The sequence below is a fragment of the Hemiscyllium ocellatum genome, chromosome 18, assembly GCF_020745735.1.
Source record: "Hemiscyllium ocellatum isolate sHemOce1 chromosome 18, sHemOce1.pat.X.cur, whole genome shotgun sequence".
In the NCBI taxonomy this organism is placed as follows: domain Eukaryota; kingdom Metazoa; phylum Chordata; class Chondrichthyes; order Orectolobiformes; family Hemiscylliidae; genus Hemiscyllium; species Hemiscyllium ocellatum.
Genome location: NC_083418.1, coordinates 9,375,417 through 9,389,575, shown reverse-complemented (window position 1 = coordinate 9,389,575; position 14,159 = coordinate 9,375,417). Strand labels below are relative to the sequence as shown.

General features: G+C 44.6%; 1 protein-coding gene across 3 annotated transcripts in view; it reads left to right on the top strand.

Moving 5' to 3' along the window:
- The window catches only part of LOC132824333 (lysosomal acid phosphatase-like), a 108,624-nt gene that overhangs the window by 22,232 nt on the left and 72,233 nt on the right, over positions 1-14,159 (top strand). For 2 of the 3 annotated variants that reach the window (XM_060838682.1, XM_060838681.1), the window contains exons 4-5: positions 4,612-4,764; positions 4,971-5,069. In XM_060838682.1, coding sequence (XP_060694665.1) covers positions 4,612-4,764; positions 4,971-5,069 — 252 coding nt within the window. Of the gene's footprint in view, positions 1-1,636; positions 1,711-4,611; positions 4,765-4,970; positions 5,070-14,159 lie in introns of those variants that run through there. The other variant, XM_060838683.1, reaches the window with a different exon arrangement.

Below are 14,159 nucleotides of genomic sequence, written 5' to 3'. Positions count from 1 at the left end.
TGCCACATTATCACAATCTTCCCCCCCCCAACCTATCACCATCTCCCTCACCTTCATCCACCTGTCACTTTCCCAGCTACCTTCCCCCAACCCCACTCCCCTCCTATTTATCTCTCAGCTGAGACCCACAAGCCACATTCCTGATGAAGGGCTCATGCCCGGAACATCGATTCTTCTGCTCCTTGGATGCTGCCTGACCTGCTATGCTTTTCCAGCACCACACACTCAACCCAACCCCACTAACAGTTTACAGCTCCTATCTGCAACCCCAGTTGTAAAGTTCACCAAGATGAGTCACAGCACAATTCAAATGAAGCTCATCTCAACAGAGAAGCTCTCTCTTTCTCCAGTACTGACATAATTCCCCATGGAATTGAAGATATATCTCCCATAGTAGTTCCTCTACTCTTGAGCTATTGTTGTAAATCTATTTTGTCTTTACATTTCCTAAAGTCTAGTGTCCAGAATTAAACATATTTACCTTTTTCTATATAATAGATTCATGTCAATTTGCCAGTCTATGTTGCCAATTTCCAGCCCTGAGTACATTAATGACTATGATGGGACACAATGCTCTGGTTTTATGGCTACTTTTAATTGTAGTGGCTGTTTATTCTGAATCCATAAATCCATGCTTTTTGACAAATGACTTTTAATAGTTCTTCCTTAGAGCTCTAATTCAATTTGTTTCGACTGTACAAACACTGTCCCCTGGGTTTTCTATAGTAAAGGTGTTGACATCTTGTTAATGTGTGGAAAATAATGCTTTTCAGCTGCAGTACCTTTCCTTCCGCATTGGCTAGTCCAAATATGGTCAAGGTGCCCAGGGGAGATATGACAATTCAGAAGGTGGTTCTCACAGAGCACGTACGAGATGCGAACCTCCATCATCAGAAGATCCTGAGACCATTGCTGGATCGTGATTGTGAAGAGAACTTGGAGGATCGTCTGTTGAGCTGAGTTACATTTGATGGATCTTCATACGACCTTTGATAGTGCCTGTATCTGAAACACAATCAGGATGACTGTGAAGAAAGTAGGGGAAGATTCGCCGGTTGACTGGACCTTTTTAGTGAGGAAAGTTATTCTGGATTGCTGTGAGTTCCAAGCAGCAGGTGTTTTCTGTCTGCATGATCCCCTCAGTAGGGGTGGGGATGGGTTTGATGTCACCATCAGGAATGTGAGGCAAAGTGAGCGTCTCCTGAAGGTTTTTGAGGAGAAAGGAGCTAAGAGTCCTCTTCGTCCTGTCTGTGGCATTATTGTTCATTCTCCCTGCACCGAGCAACCGGTTTATTACAATCCAGATGTACAACACCCTTGTCCTGGCAGCAAATGTCCTGACCTTCCTGAGAAGATGTGTAAAGCTTGACCAGCAAGCAGCAGGTGAAAGTGAATGCTAGTTGGATCATCCTCCACCTGCCCTCCAGCTTCATGATTAGAGAAAACTGAGGCCATCTGGCATAGGTGGGCCAGCCTGGAGTGTGCCAAACCTGTAGGAGGTCAGGGCACATGGCAGGAAACTGCAAAGTGACTTTCTGCAGGAAATGCAAACATGAGGGATGCCTGACTAAGGATTGCAAGGAGTCCAAGGACAGTGGAGGCCTACAGATCAAAGCCTCCCTGTTCATGGACGATGTCACCACTTTCTGCTTGGACCTGCTGTCGGTGCGCACAATCATGAGCCAGTACGAAGTGGCCTTTGGATCTGAGGTAAATTGAAGCAAAAGCGAGGCTATATTCTTTGGGAAATGGGTCGACCAATCCTTTATTCCTTTCATCATCAGAACAATTACCTGAAGGTGTTGAGAATATGTGGTTCATAGAACATAAAACAGTGCAGCACAGGAACAGGTACTTCAACCCATGATGACAGTGATTCCAAATTAAACTAATCCCGACTGCCTGCCCTTGGTTCATATCCTTCCATTCTTTGTATATTCGTCTAAAGGTCCCTATCATATCTTTCCATGACCACCCAGGCAGGACATTCCAGATACCTACTATCTGTGTGAAAAAACTTGCCCCACACATCTCCTTTGAACTTTTCCCTCTTTCACCTGAAATGCATGCCCCCTAGTATTAGACTTTTCATCTCTGGGAAAACGATTCTGACCAGCAACCCTATCTATGCATCTCATAATCTTATAGACTTCTGTCAAGTCTCCCCTGAACCTTTGCTGCTCCAGAGAAAACAACCCAAATTTTTCTAGCCTCACCTTATAGCTCATGTCCTCTAATCCAGGTAGCATCCTGGTAAACCTTTTCTGCATCCTGTCCACAGCCTTCACATCTTTACTGTAATCTGGCAATTAGCAATACTCTGTGTGTCCCAACTAAAGTCTTACAAATCTGCAACATGACTCTGTTCCCCAGCCAATAAAGACAAGCATGCCATTTCTCGTCTTTACCATCCTATCTACTTGCGTGGCCGCTTTCATGGAGCTATAAACCCGTCAATCAATCTGTACATCAATGCTGTTCAGGGTCCTGCCATTAACTGCATACTTTTCCTTAGCATTTGATCTCCTAAAGTGCAGCACCTCACACTTACCTAGATTAAACTCTACCATTTCTCTGCCCATATCTGCAACTGTATCCCATTGTATCCTTTGACAACCTTCTACACTATCAAAAATTCCACTGATCTTTGTGTCGTCTACAAACTTTCTAACCCACCCATCTGCATTTTCATCCAAGTCATTTATAGAAATGGATGTAGGTTTGCTCGCTGAGCTGAAAGGTTCATTTCCAGACGTTTCGTCAGCCTACTTCAGTGGGCCGCCGGGTGAGGCACTGCTGCTGATTCCTGCTTTCTATTTATATGTTTGGTGTTCTTTGGGTTGGTGATGTCATTCACTGTTCTTTTTCTCAGGGGGGTGATGGATGGGATCTAATTTAATGTGTTTGTTGATAGAGTTCTGCTTGGAATGCCATGCTTCTAGGAATTCTCGTGTGTGTCTCTGTTTGGCTTGTCCTGGGATGGATGTGTTGTCCCAGTCGAAGTGGTGTCCTTCCTTATCTGTATGTCACTTTGTGGCTAGTTAATGTTCATGTATCCTGGATGTACTAGGATACATGAATACCAACTAGCCACAGAACGACATGACCTCACTAGTATCCTTACATACAGATAAGGAAGGACACCACTTCGACTGGTAATGAGTAGAATACTACTTGTGAGATCCTTTATGTACACCCTTCTGTACCACTGAACGTTTCCCTCAAAGCAGCTGTGATGAGATAAAGACTGTCACGTGTGTCCTCCTGGAACGTGCGTTTGCAAAGGAAGTCTGGAGTGATGTAGTGGTTTTTGTCAAGGTTCAACCTAAGCAGTTCCATGATGTGCTGAATGGACTGTTCTCTGGGATGCGCACCTAGACAACCATTGACTCGTTGAAAGACACTCTTTTGTCTGTCCTAAGCTTGTTGGCCTTCCAAAACGAGGAGCTGACTTTGGCTGAGTATTGCAAACTGGCATATTCCAAGGTGCAGGGCTACCTGCTGAGGGATGTACCAAAGCTTGGGGCAGCTCCCACCAAGGCACATTAGAGAAAGACCACCAACTAAGGTCCTTCTACCGAAGTTAAATGGGGCTCCATTCAATTATCGGACCCTCCCAATATTTGTAAATACAATTTTGTACAAATAAGAAATGCCTTTTGATTTATTTGCGGGATAAAGTCAAAATCCAATTGTTTCTTCTTATGCTCCTGTACAGAACTGCTTTAGTGAATACGTATGTTTGTGAAGATATTTTTCTGAACAAAGTATATTTTTGAAATAAACAATCACAGGGGGAGTTGAATTTGAGAGTAAAAGCTGCCTTGCCTCATGATTAATTCATAGTAAACCCAGGAAGAAATGGGCATGATGTTTCAGGTCCAGATGGAGGGTCATTCTTGAAACATCGACTCTCCTGCTCCTCTGCTGCCTGACCCCTGCTGTGCTTTTTCCGGCACCACACTTTGCTAGCTTTTTCATAGTCGATAAAGTCATTAGTGAGATCTTTCTGCACTGTCATGTACTCTATTGTTTCAGGAGGAGTGCTGTAACAGAGGAACAACACAATCTGTCCATGCACTGTGCTTGGTGGCTGGACACCTAGTGTTCCCTCTAATTTTTATTCTAGCTGGGCCTCTGAAATCCATGCACCGCAGTAACTTCAGGAACAGGAAGTCAATGCTGTAGACTGCAAGCTGGCCTTCCACACACATTATCAGAACATTCTGGATACCACCATCAATGGACCTAGCTTGTCCACAGGCACTTGGTATTTCACAGCTTCGGTGAAACACGCTTGTCTTCAGTTATGATCACTGTAATGCACAACGCCTGCAGGGAAGGTGACCTTTACATTCAACAATGAAGGTGCTTTTTATTTCCAGGACTGGCCCTAGTTTCTGTAAAGAGGTGCCTCTCTACATTCTCTTTGAAAAACTGCAGTCTTTAAGTGCTGGTGCTGTGGGGAGCATGTTGGGTTGGCAGTTGACCTAGTGATTATGAGGAACAGCAGTAACGCTTGGTAGCCTTGCTGCCCCATACCAGGCAAGCCACTTGACCTTAAGAACTCACCTAGTGTGTCTTTTGACCTGTACTTTCTCTCTGCTGTAGATTTACGTCCGGAGTACAGATATCGACCGAACTCTGATGAGTGCTCAAGCAGATCTCGCTGGTCTGTACCCTCCACATGGACATCAGATCTTCCATCCTGATCTTAACTGGCAGCCCATCCCTGTGCATACAGTGCCTTTGAAAGATGAAAAGGTAAGTATCCCCAAGGCTGAAAATGTGAGCAATCTTGAAGTCCTGATACCTGAATTACTTTCTGGAACAGAATGGGGACTCATCACCCATTTACGCATGGTTTGACATTGGTGCTTGGCATGATCCAGGCTCTCCTTCAACTTATTATGGTGCAAGTTGAACTGTCTTCACCTAAACTCTGCTGAAAGTTGTGTGTGTTGTTCCAGCTCCTCAAGTTCCCATTATCAAACTGCCCTCGCTACGAGAAGCTTTTGAACGAGTCACTGAACAGCAAAATAATTGAAGAAACTTTGAAGGAAAACCAGGCAAGTGTCATGAACTTGTTAGTAATGTGTGCCTTTTACATGCAACTGTGTGAAGTTCCAGCATTGATTTTGAAAATATTCCCTGGACTTGGGCATCACTGGCAAGACCAGAATTTCCTACCCTTCCTAAATTGCACTTGAACTGAGCAGCTTGCTTTATTATTGAGAGGGAAGTTGAGTCCTCCACATTGAGCACTGGCACCCAGTAGCGAGATAACCGTGGGCTGTACTAATGATTCAGTCTCAACCTGAGTGGTGCTGAAGCTGATGTATTTGCCAGCTTCAAATCAACATTGTTTTAAACTGTAAGGGATCAAATTTGTCAAGATGTGGTAAATCAAAGAGGGAGTCAAGGCCAAAGAGTTAGGCATTAATATGGGAAGTGTAAACAGACTGTGACAGGAAGGACAAAGAGTATGGATCTAAGAGTTAACCAATACATACAACAAGAATTTTCAAAGAAAGTGGAAGGATAAAATTATGGCCTGTGCCTGAGCACATATGACATTTGAAACAAAACTAATGAATAGAGATTGCAGATAAAAATGGAGAACTACAATCTCGCAGCCATTACAAAGACATAACTGCAGGATGACATTGATTGGGACCTGAATCTTGAAGGGTACAGTATATTTAGGATCGGTTGATAAATGGAAAGAGGTGGATGGTTTATTTTTGTTCAGTCACGGGATGCGGGTGTCGCTGGCCACACCTGCATTTATTGCCTATTCCTAATTACACAGAGGGCAGTTAAGGCTGAGAGAGAGAGATTTTCATTCAGGAAGAGAATCAAGGGTGCTGGGGAAAAGGCAGGAAAGTGGATTCGAGGACTCAGACTCCGATCAGTCATGACTTCATAAACAAGGAAAACTTAATGAGCCCAATGCCTCATTCTGCACCTGTGTCTTACGAAAAGTTGAACAGGCTAGGCTTGTATCTGCCCGACTTCAAAAGAATAAGTGGCAACTTGACTAAAATATAAAGCCTGGAGGGTCTTGACAGAGTAAATGGAGAATGGATACGATCTCTGAAAGAATCCAGTTCTTTCAATTATAATAGATGAGACAAAATCTTTTCTCTCAAAAGTCATGTGATTTTGGAACTCTCTTCCTGAAAAAGAGTCTTTGAACATTGAAAAGACAGATTTGGACGGATCCTTGTTAAGCAAGGGGGTGAAAGGTCATTGAGGTAGGCAGAATATGCAATCAGATCAACCATGATCTTAAATGGTGGAGTGAATTAGAGGGCTGAATGACCTAGTTCACATTTGATTCTTGATGTCGGGCTTATGCCCAAAAAGTCGATTCTCCTGCTCCTCGGATGCTGCCTGACCTGCTGTGCTTTTCTAGTATCACATTCTCAACTCTAGTCTCCCGCATCTGCAGTCCTCACTTTCTCCTACTTCATGTCTGTGTAGCTTTGAGGATTGGTGGTTGTGAAGATGATACAAAGGCATGTGGATAATGATTTGGTAAACGGAAGATAATGTGGGTGGTGTGAAGTTGTCCATTTTATTAGGAAAAATAGAAAGCAAAATATTATTTAAATGCAGGATGATGCAGTACAGAGTGACCTGATTCACAAGAAATTAATATGCGGGTTCATTAATTAATTAGTAAAACAAAGAATGTTTGCCTTTATAAAAGGAGATTTGTTGTATAAAAATATGGAAATTTTGCCACCACTGTACAGAGAATTAGGGAGACTGTACTTAGAATATTATGGTTTTGGTGGTGAGGAGGGATGCTCTTGCACTTGAGACAGTTCAGAGAAGGCTGGTTGAGGACTTTTTCTTGAGGAAAGGTTGAGTAAGTTTTTCCTGTACCCACTGGAGTTTAGAAAATGATAGCTGATTTCATTAAAACATGAGAGATCCCTTCCTGAGGGACTCAACCGAGGAATGCTCAGACAATGTTTCTCGTTGTGAAAGAAACTGGAACTTAGTTTAAAATAAAGGGATCTTCCATTTAAGGTGTAGAGAGTAGGGCTAGCTCCCCCAGAGAGCAGTGGATGCTCAGTCAATGGATATGTCAAACAGTTGAGTTAGACAGATTTTTTACCTGCATGTTATGGGGCGTGTTGTGACTGAGGAGTTGGAGCTTTACCATAGAATCCCTACAGTGTGGAAACAAGCTATTTGACCCAATAGGTCCACACCAACCCTCTGAAGAGTAACCCACCCAGACCCATTACGCCATTCCCATACTTTACCCCTGACTAATGCACCTAACCTACATATCCCTGAACACTATGGGCAATTTAACATAGCCAATTCTCCTAACCTGCACAACTTTAGATCGTGGGAGGAAACCTGAGGAAACCCACGCAGACACAGTCGCCCGTGGCTGAAATCGAACCCAGGTCCCTAGTGCTGAGAGGCAGCAATGCTAACCACTGAGCTACTGTGCCACCCCTATAGTTGTGCAGGCTCAAGACCTGCTCCTTTTCTAATTTCTTATTTTCATCCATCACAAACCTTGGTGTGACTGCACTTTTTGTACAGTTTTGGTTCCCATATCTGAGGAGTGTTGTACTCGCCATAGGAGTGCAGCAGAGGTTAAGGAGGATAGTGGACAGCAAAGAAGGTTACCTCAGATTACAACGGGATCTTGATCAGATGGGCCAATGGGCTGAGAAATGGCAGATGGAGTTTAATTTACATAAATGTGAGGTACTGCATTTTGGAAAAGCAAATCTTACAAGGATGTTGCCAGGTTGGAGGATTTGAGCTATAGGGAGAGGAATTGAACACCAGTCTCCTGCATGATAGGCGTGAGTACAAACTGCTATTCTAACCAGGAAGTGAGATGTTCATAGGGGTCTTAGATGACCTACAAAAGTAGGACCTACTGTCTAGGTAACCTACGAAGCCTCCAATCTGAAACAAAAACCCTCCACTACCACCCTCTGTCTTCTATCTTCAAGCCAGCTCTGTATCCAAATGGCTAGTTCTCCCTGTTTTACCTCGAGCTTTGGAAGCTGAGGGGTGACTTTATAGAGGTTTATAAAATCATGAGGGGCATGAATAGGATAAATAGACAAAGTCTTTTCCCTATGATAGGAGAGTCCAGAACTAGAGGGCATAGGTTTAGGGTGAGAGGGGAAAGATACAATAGAGACCTAAGGGGCAACTTTTTCACACAGAGGGTGGTACATGTATGGAATGAGCTGCCAGAGGAAGTGGTGGAGGCTGGTACAATTGCAACATTTAAGAGGCATTTGGATGGGTATATGAATAGGAAGGGTTTGGAGGGATATGGGCCGAGTGGGACTAGATTGGGTTGGGAAATCTAGTCGGCATAGATGAGTCGGACCGAAGGGTCTGTTTCTGTGCTGTACATCTCTGATTGTCTGACTCTGAGTACAAAGGACAAAGAACTTTGAGATATAGGATTGCCAATACAAATACATCTGTTTTCTTTCTTTCTGTGTCTCTCTTCACTCTTTCTTCTTTGCTCTCCTTTCTGCCTTCCTTTTCATCCTCTATCCTCTCTCATTCTTTCTCTTCAAAAGCGACTGTGTTCAAGTACATTGCGTTGTAGGGTGAGGGTACCTAGGCTAATGATAGCAGAAGTGACCTCAATCTTTCAAATCTCTTTCACTATCGTTACGCCTCACTGGGATAGCACAGTAAAAATTGAGCCCCACTACTCCTGGACTTGACACTGAAATTTAACATCTTATGAAGTATGCACAATTTTCCAATTTATCTGTCTTAGACCCAGGTTGACAGAAACCACAGTCCAGATTTGTGTGCTTAATGTTTGTTATTTAATACAAATGATTAGATTCAAGTTACAGGTAAACAATCATCAACTGTTGGCATATAACTCCACTCTGTAAAATTTACCTGGACCATCTCTGACACCTCCCTCTCCATCCCCATTAATGACGACCGACTTGACACTGACATTTTTTACAAACCCACCGACTCCCACAGCTACCTGGATTACACCTCTTCCCACCCTACCTCTTGCAAAAATGTCATCCTGTATTCCCAATTCCTCCGCCTCCGCCGTATCTGCTTCCAGGGAGATCAGTTCCACCACAGAACACACCAGATGGCCTCCTCCTTTAGAGACCGCAATTTCCCTTCCCACGTGGTTCAAGATGCCCTCCAATGCATCTCGTCCACATCCCTCACCTCTGCCCTCAGACCCCACCCCTCCAACTGTAACAAGGACTGAACGCCCATGGTGCTCACCTTCCACCCTACCAACCGTCGCATAAATCAAATCATCCGCCGACATTTCCGCCACCTCCAAAAAGACCCCACCACCAGGGATATATTTCCCTCACCACCCCTTTCTGCCTTCCGCAAAGACTGTTCCCTCCATAACTACCTGGTCAGGTCCAAGCCCCCCTACTACCCACCCTCCCATCCTGGCACCTTCCCTTGCCACTGCAGGAATTGCAAAACCTGTGCGCACACCTCCTCCCTCACCTCCATCCAAGGTCCTAAAGGTGCTTTCCACATCCATCAAAGTTTTACCTGCACATCCACCAATATCATTTATTGTATCCGTTGCTCCCAATGCGGTCACCTCTACGTTGGGGAGACTGGACACCTCCTAGCAGAGCGCTTTAGGGAACATCTCCGAGACACCAGCACCAATCAACTACACCGCCCTGTGGCCCAACGTTTCAACTCCCCCTCCCACTCTGCCGAGGATATGGAGGTCCTGGGCCTCCTTCACCGCCGCTCCCTCACCACCAGACGCCTGGAGGAAGAACGCCTCTTCTTCCGCCTTGGAACACTTCAACCCCAGGGCATCAATGTGGACTTCACCAGTTTCCTCATTTTCCCCTCCCCCACCTCACCCAAGTTCCAAACTTCCAGCTCAGCACTATCCCCATGACTTGTCCGGACTTGTCCTACCTGCCTATCTTCCTTTCTACCTATCCACTCCACCCTCCTCCCTGATCTATTACCTTCATCCCCTCCCCCACTCACCTATTGTACTCCATGCTACTTTCTCCCCACCCCCACCCTCCTCTAGCTTATCTCTCCACCCTTCAGGCTCACTGCCTTTATTCCTGATGAAGGGCTTTTGCCCGAAATGTTGACTTTCCTGCTCCTCAGCTGCTGCCTGACCTGCTGTGCTTTTCCAGCGCCACAGTTTTTGACTTAGTGGTTAAGAGACTCAGACAATTTATTCGTCCTCCATCAGTTGTTGTAAGCTGTGTCATCTGAGGAGCAGGAGAGTCGATGTTTCAGGCATAAGCTCTTTATTAGAAATTAGGCTGGTGGCCTGAGGGGACAGAGAGGTAAATGGGAGGGGGTGGGAGGGGGGGGGATAGGTAGCTGGGAATGCAATAGGTAGATGAAGGTGGGGGTGAAGGTGATAGGTCGGAGAGGAGGGTGGAGCAAATAGGTGGGAAGGAAGATGGACAGATTGGACAAATCAAGAGGGCGGTGCTGAATTGGAAGGTTATATCTTGGATAAGATGGATTTCACCAGTTTCCTCATTTCCCCTCTCCCCACCTTATCCCAGATCCAACCTTCCAACTCAGCACTGCCCTTTTGAATTGTCCTACCAGGTAACTTCCTTCCCCTCTATCTGCTCCACCCTCCTCTCTGACCTATCACCTTCACCCCATCTTTACTCACTCTGGCCATCCTCTTTTTCCTCACATAAGTGTAGAATACCTTAGGATTTTCCGTAATCCTACCTGCTTAAACCTTTTCATGCTCCCTTCCAGCTCTCATAAGTCCATTCTTCAGTTCCTTCCTGGCTACCTTGTACCTCTCTAGGGCCCTGTCTGATCCTTGTCTCCTCAACCTTAAGTAAGCTTCCTTCTTCTCCCTGACTGGATGTTCCACATCTCTTGTCACCCAAGGTTCTTTCAACCTACCATCCCTTCCTTGCCTCAGTGGGACAAACCTATCCAGCATTATCAGCAAGTGCTCCCTAAACAACCTCCACATTTCTGTCATGCATGTCCCCGAGAACATATGTTCCCAATTTAGGCATGCCTGTTCCTGCCTAATAACATTGTAATCCCCCCTCCACCAATTAAAACTTTCCCATACCATCAGGCCAATTTTGACGTTATTAGGCAAGAACTTTCGAAAGCTGATTGGAGGCAGATGTTCGCAGCTAAAGGGACGGCTAGAAAATGGGAAGCCTTCAGAAATGAAATAACAAGAATCCAGAGAAAGTATATTCCTGTCAGAATGAAAGGGAATGCTGGATGACTAAAGAAATTGAGGGTTTGGTTAAGAAAAAAAAGAAAGTATATGTCAGACATAGACAGGATAGATCGAGTGAATCCTTAGAGTATAAAGAAAGTAGGAGTATCCTTAAGAGGGAAATCAGGAGGGCAAAATGGGGATATGAGATAGCTTTGGCAAATAGAATTAAGGAGAATCCAAAGGGTTTTTACAAATATATTAAGGACAAAAGGGTAACTAGGGAGAAAATAGGGCCCCTCAAAGATCAGCAAAGTGGCCTTGTGTGGAGCCACAGAAAATGGGGGAGATACTAAATGAATATTTTGCATCAGTATTTACTGTGGAAAAGGATATGGAAGATATAGACTACAGGGAAATAGACGGTGACATCTTGCAAAATGTCCAGATTTCAGAGGAGGAAGTGCTGGATGTCTTGAAACGGTTAAAAGTGGATAACTCCCCAGGACCTGATCAGGTGTACCCGAGAATTCTATGGGAAGCTAGAGAAGTGATTGCTGGACCTCTTGCTGAGATATTTCTATCATTGATAGTCACAGGTGAGGTGCCAGAAGACTGGAGATTGGCAAACGTGGTGCCACTGTTTAAGAAGGGTGGTAAGGACAAGCCAGGGAACTATAGACCAGTGAGCCTGACCTCGGTGGTGGGCAAGTTGTTGGAGGGAATCCTGAGGGACAGGATATACATGTAGTTGGAAAGGCAAGAACTGATTCGGGATAGTCAACATGGCTTTGTGCATGGGAAATTATGTCTCACAAACTTGATTGAGTTTTTTGAAGAAGTAACAAAGAAGATTGATGAGGGCAGAGTAGTAGATGTGATCTATATTGACTTCAGTAAGGTGCTCAACAAGGTTCCCCATGGGAGATTGATTAGTAAGGTTAGATCTCATGGAATACAGGGAGAACTAGCCATTTGGATACAGAACTGGCTCAAAGGTAGAAGACGGAGGGTGATGGTGGAGGGTTGTTTTTTCAGACTGGAGGCCTGTGACCAATGGAGTGCCACAAGGATTGGTGCTGGGCCCTCTACTTTTTATCATTTACATAAATGATTTGGATGTGAGCCTAAGAGGTACAGTTAGTAAGTTCGCAGATGACACCAAAATTTGGAGGTGTAGTGGACAGCGAAGAGGGTTACCTCGGATTACAACAGGATCTGGACCACATGGGCCAATAGGCTGAGAAGTGGCAGATGGAGTTTAATTCAGATAAATGCGAGGTGCTGCATTTTGCGAAAGCAAATCTTAGCAGGACTTATACACTTAATGGTAAGGTCCTAGGGAGTGTTGCTGAACAAAGAGACCTTGGAGTGCAGGTTCATAGCTCCTTGAAAGTGGAGTCGCAGGCAGATAGGATAGTGAAGAAGGCGTTTGGTACGCTTTCCTTTATCGGTCAGCGTATTGAATATAGGAATTGGGAGGTCATGCTGCAGCTGTACAGGACATTGGTTAGGCCACTGTTGGAATATTGCGTACAGTTCTAGTCTCCTTCCTATGTTGTGAAACTTGAAAGGGTTCAGAAAAGATTTACAAGGATGTTGCCAGGGTTGGAGGATCTGAGCTACAGGGAGAGGCTGAATAGGCTGGGGCTGTTTTCTCTGGAGCGTCGGAGGCCGAGGGATGACCTTATAGAGGTTTACAAAATTATGAGGGGCATGAATAGGATAAATAGACAAAGTCTTTTCCCTGTAGTCGGGAAGTCCAGTACTAGAGGGCATAGGTTTAGGGAGAGAGGGTAAAGATATAAAAGAGACTTGAGGGGCAATGTTTTCACTCAGAAGGTGGTACGTGCATGGAATGAGCTGCCAGAGGATGTGGTGGAGGCTGGTACAATTGCAACATTCTATATGAATAGAAAGGGTTTGGAGGGATATGTGCTGGCAGGTGGGACTAGATTGGGTTGGGATATCTGGCCAGCATGGATGAGTTGGACCGAAGGGTCTGTTTCCATGCTGTACATCTCTATGACTCTATCTGCTCCTATCCCTCTCCATGGCTTTAGTAAAGGTTAGGGAGTTGTGATCACTATCACCAAAATACTCTCCCAAAGAGAAATTGGACACCTGGCATGGTTCATTGCCAAGCACAAAATCCAATATTACCTTCCTTCTATTTAGCCTGTCTACATATTGAGTCAGGAACCCTTTCTTGACACATTTGACAAAAACTACTCCATCCAAACTATTTGAACTAAGGAGGTTCCAGTCAATATTAGTGAAGTTGAAATCCCCCATGACAACAATCCTGTTACTTCTGCACTTTTCCAAAATCTGCCTCCCAATTTGCTCCTCCAAGACTTTGTTTGGGGGGTGGTGTGGTGGTGGTTGGGAGGTTGGGGATGGGGGTGGGTGTGTGGTGTGGTGTGGTGGTGTTTTGGGGATCTGTGGAAAACTGCCAGTAAAGTGACTACTCCTTTCCTGTTTCTGACTTCCACTCACTGACTGTGGAGACACACCCTTCCCGATGACCTCTCTTTCTGCAGCTGAAATACGATCCCTGATGAGCAATGCCATTCTTTTACTCCCTCCCCCTCTCGCCAAAAATTTCTTTTGAAACATCTAACCCCTGGAACAGCTCAGTGAGCAAACTTACATCCAAGACCTCAGCTTGAGCTGCAAATCTTCACAAAATTCTCTATCATTCCAAGTGTTAGTCTTGTGAGAATATTATAGATTTCTATGAGAAACGAACCTCATTCTTCTAATTCCAGTGAGTATAGTCTGAACCAATCCAGTGAAAAGGAAGGACTATAGGAAATGGTATAATCAGCCATGGATAACTCAGTAAATAAAGGAGGTATCAAATTGAAAGCTAATGCATGTATAGAGTGGTAAAGATTAATGATAAACGAGAGGATTGGGAAATCTTTAAAGGTCAACAGAAAGTCACAAAAAA